Raw genomic sequence first — 3,503 nt, forward strand, 5'->3', positions numbered from 1 at the left:
TGAACAGAAACGTATCTTTTATTAACAACTACACAGTTAGGGGATGACACTGGGACGGGGGCTTGGGTGAGGTGCTTTTGGAGTGAAGGAAAGGACTTACCAAAACTTTGGGAATGAGAGCCTTCTGTTACTTGAGCAGTCTGCAGGGGTGGAGTGACAGTTTTCACGGCCCCTGCCGCCCCTCCTTCTTGGGACTTTGGGTGAGGGGGGTATGTGACTTTGTGGCGGGGGACCGTGGTTACAGATAGACTGCAGCGGGGCTCTGTCCTCCTGCCTCCGGTCCTGCAGAACATCCACAAGGCGCCGGAGTGTGTCCGTTTGCTCCCTCATTAGTCCAAGCAGCGTTTGAGTCGCCTGCTGGTCTTCCTGCCGCCACCTCTCCTCCAGTTCGCTGTGTGATCGCTGGTATTGCGACATGTTCTCCCTCCACTGGGCCGCCTCGGCTTGGGAGCAGCCCATAAGTTCGGAGAACATCTTGTCCTGTGTCCTTTTCTTTCTCCGCCTAATCTGCGCCAGCCTCTGGGAGGGGGATGCTGGGGTAGCTCGAGAGACACTCGCAGCTGTGGGATGGGAAAAAGGGAGTGAATTCCTCACAAAGATACATTTTTGTGAACAATGAACATAGTCTTTCTCTGTGAAGAAGACCATGCACAGCACCTACTACATGCGCACTCAGGACAAGGTCGAATTTTCGGCCTTCGCATTCAGTGCCTGGGGTCTTGCAGTGGAGATCACACAAGCGGGGCAGGACAGCGGAATTCGGGTAGCAGGCTGACATGGTAAGCCGTAGACTTTTGGCTGCTTAAAACGTAAATTATAGCTGTGCCCTCCTTTCACGTTCAAAGCAGTGCTCCTAGCGTTGGCCAGTTCCTGCTGCCGGCAATCCGGCAAGCATGAACTCTGCCCCTGTCGCACCCCCTCGCGGCTGTCCCCGGGAAAGATCCCTGTATGCTGCCCCTCTCCCGCCTCCACCGCGTGGCTGTAAACCACCGGTTACAGTTATGCAAAGGAACAGGCAAGGAGTCCCAATACTAACCTTCCCCTAATTCAAAGCAGGTCACCATGAGCGACATCACTCTGCTAAGGATTTCTGAAACAGAGAAAGACCGCATGCTGCGCGAAAGCCAGCAAAAACCGGGCTGTATGCCACCATGCTCTGCAAGGCAATGATCCCAGAGTACTTGATGATAGCCTGGCCCGGAAAAGTTTCCTACCACGGAGGACGCAATAAGGCCGCTCTCCCCAGGAACCTCATGCAAAGGCTTTCCAATTACCTCCAGGAGAGCTTCGTGGAGATGTCCCATGAGGATTTCAGCTCCATCTCCGGACATATAGACCGTATTTTCCAGTAGCTGCATTGGCAAGGACTAAAAAGTAGAGCGCCTAGGGCAAAGTAATCATGATAAACCGGACATTGTTAGATTCTTTTGCAGTAGTTGCAATGCCAAGGACTAAAACGTTAAGTGCCTAGGGCAAACAAATCATGAAAAACCCATTGTTAATGTTCCTGTTCTGTTCAAAATAAATGTTTACATGTTTAACACACTTACCAACTGATCCTTCCCCTGATTCAGGGTCCGGGTTAACGCGTGGGGAGGGTTGGTAGGGGATCTCTGTGAGGGTGATGAAGAGATCCTAGCTGTCGGGGAAATCAGCGTTGTAAGCGCTGTTGACTGCCTCGTCCTCCTCATCTCCTTCCTCATCTTCCCCGTCCGCTAACATCTCCGAGGAAGCGGCCGTCGATAATATCCCATCCTCAGGGTCCACGGTCAGTGGCGGGGTAGTGGTGGCGGCCGCACCTAGAATGGAATGCAGTGCCTCGTAGAAATGGCATGTCTGGGGCTGGGATCCGGAGCGTCCGTTTGACTCTTTGGTCTTCTGGTAGCCTTGTCTCAGTTCCTTGATTTTCACGCGGCACTGCGTTGCATCCCGGCTGTATCCTCTCTCTGCCATGGCTTTTGAGATCTTCTCGTAGATCTTCGCATTCCGTCTTTTCGATCGCAGCTCCGAAAGCACGGACTCATTGCCCCCACACAGCGATCAGATCCAAGACTTCCCAATCAGTCCATGCTGGGGCCCTCTTTCTATTCAGCGATTGCATGGTCACCTCTGCTGGAGAGCTCTGCATCGTTGCCAGTGCTGCTGAGCTCGCCACGATGTCCATACAGGAAATGAGATTCAAACTGCCCAGACAGGAAAAGGAATTTAAATTTTCCCGGGGCTTTTCCTGTGTGGCTGGTCAGAGCATCCGAGCTCGGACTGCTGTCCAGAGCGTCAACAGAGTGGTGCACTGTGGGATAGCTCCCAGAGCTATTAGCGTCGATTTCCATCCACACCTAGCCTAATTTGACATGGCCATGTCGAATTTAGCGCTACTCCCCTCGTTGGGGAGAAGTACAGAAATCGAATTTAAGAGACCGCTATGTCGAACTAAATCGCTTCGTTGTGTGGACGGGTGCAGGGTTAATTCGATTTAACGCTGCTAAATTCGACATAACCTCCTAGTGTAGACCAGGACTAAATTAGCTATTACCACTCAAGAAAGATCTTGGAGTCACTGTGGATAGTTCTCTGAAAACATCCACTCAATGTGCAGCGGCAGTCAAACAAGCAAACAGAATGCTGGGAATCATTAAGAAAGGGATAGATAATAAGACAGAAAATATCATGTTGCCTCTATATAAATCCATGGTACACCCACATCTTGAATACTGCGGGTGGATGTGGTCGCCCCATATCAAAAAAGATATATTGGAATTGGAAAAGGTTCAGAAAGGGGCAACAAAAATGATGAGGGGTATAGAACTGCTTCCATATGAAGAGAGATTAATGAGACTGGGACTTTTCAGCTTGGAAAAGAGACAACTAAGGGGGGATATGATAGAGGTCTATAAAATCATGACTGGTGTGGAGAAAGTAGATAAGGAAGTGTTATTTACTCCTTTTCATAACACAAGAACTAGGGGTCACCAAATGAAATTAATAGGAGGCAAGTTTAAAACAAACAAAAGGAAGCATTTCTTCACACAACGCACAGTCAACCTGTGGAACTCCTTGCCAGAGGATGTTGTGAAGGCCAAGACTATAACAGGGTTCAAAAAAGAGCTAGATAAGTTCACAGGGGATAGGTCCATCAATGGCTATTAGCCAGGATGGACAGGGATGGTGTCTCTAGCCTCTGTTTGCCAGGAGCTGGGAATGGGTGACAGGGGATGGATTACTTGATGATTCCCTGTTCTGTTCATTCCCTCTGGGGCAACTGGCATTGGCCACTGTCGGCAGACAGGATACTGGGCTAGATGGACCTTTGCTCTGACCCAGTATGGCCGTTCTTATGTTCTTAACCACAGCCCCCTGCTAGCCCAAGCCCTGCCCCCCCCCGCCCAGTTCTGCCAGCGCCCCTCAGTCCTGGCCCTGAGCCCCTGCCTGCTCGGCCCTGCGCTCCCCACACCCCAGCTCTGCAGATACTCCACGATCCCAACCCGCAGCCCCCCCTCTTGCCA

General features: G+C 51.1%; 1 protein-coding gene across 1 annotated transcript; it reads right to left on the reverse strand.

Moving 5' to 3' along the window:
• On the reverse strand, positions 1–1,358 carry LOC128832183 (uncharacterized). The gene is made up of 2 exons (XM_054019304.1): positions 1,037–1,358; positions 1–560 (listed from the first exon to the last, which is right to left on the reverse strand). Exons 1-2 carry the CDS (start codon positions 1,356–1,358, stop codon positions 97–99), a joined length of 786 nt encoding a protein of 261 aa, XP_053875279.1. The 3' UTR covers positions 1–96.
• Positions 1,359–3,503: the final 2,145 nt, after the last annotated feature.

This window comes from Malaclemys terrapin, chromosome 2, assembly GCF_027887155.1.
Source record: "Malaclemys terrapin pileata isolate rMalTer1 chromosome 2, rMalTer1.hap1, whole genome shotgun sequence".
Lineage (NCBI taxonomy): Eukaryota > Metazoa > Chordata > Testudines > Emydidae > Malaclemys > Malaclemys terrapin.

Coding starts and splice junctions, on each gene's coding strand:
- LOC128832183 (XM_054019304.1), bottom strand. CDS start 1,358: ATGCAGCTACTGGAAAATACGGTCTATATGTCCGGAGATGGAGCTGAA. Junction 561..1,036: donor CTGCTTTGAATTAGGGGAAG/GTTAGTATTGGG, acceptor CCCATCCCACAG/CTGCGAGTGTCTCTCGAGCT.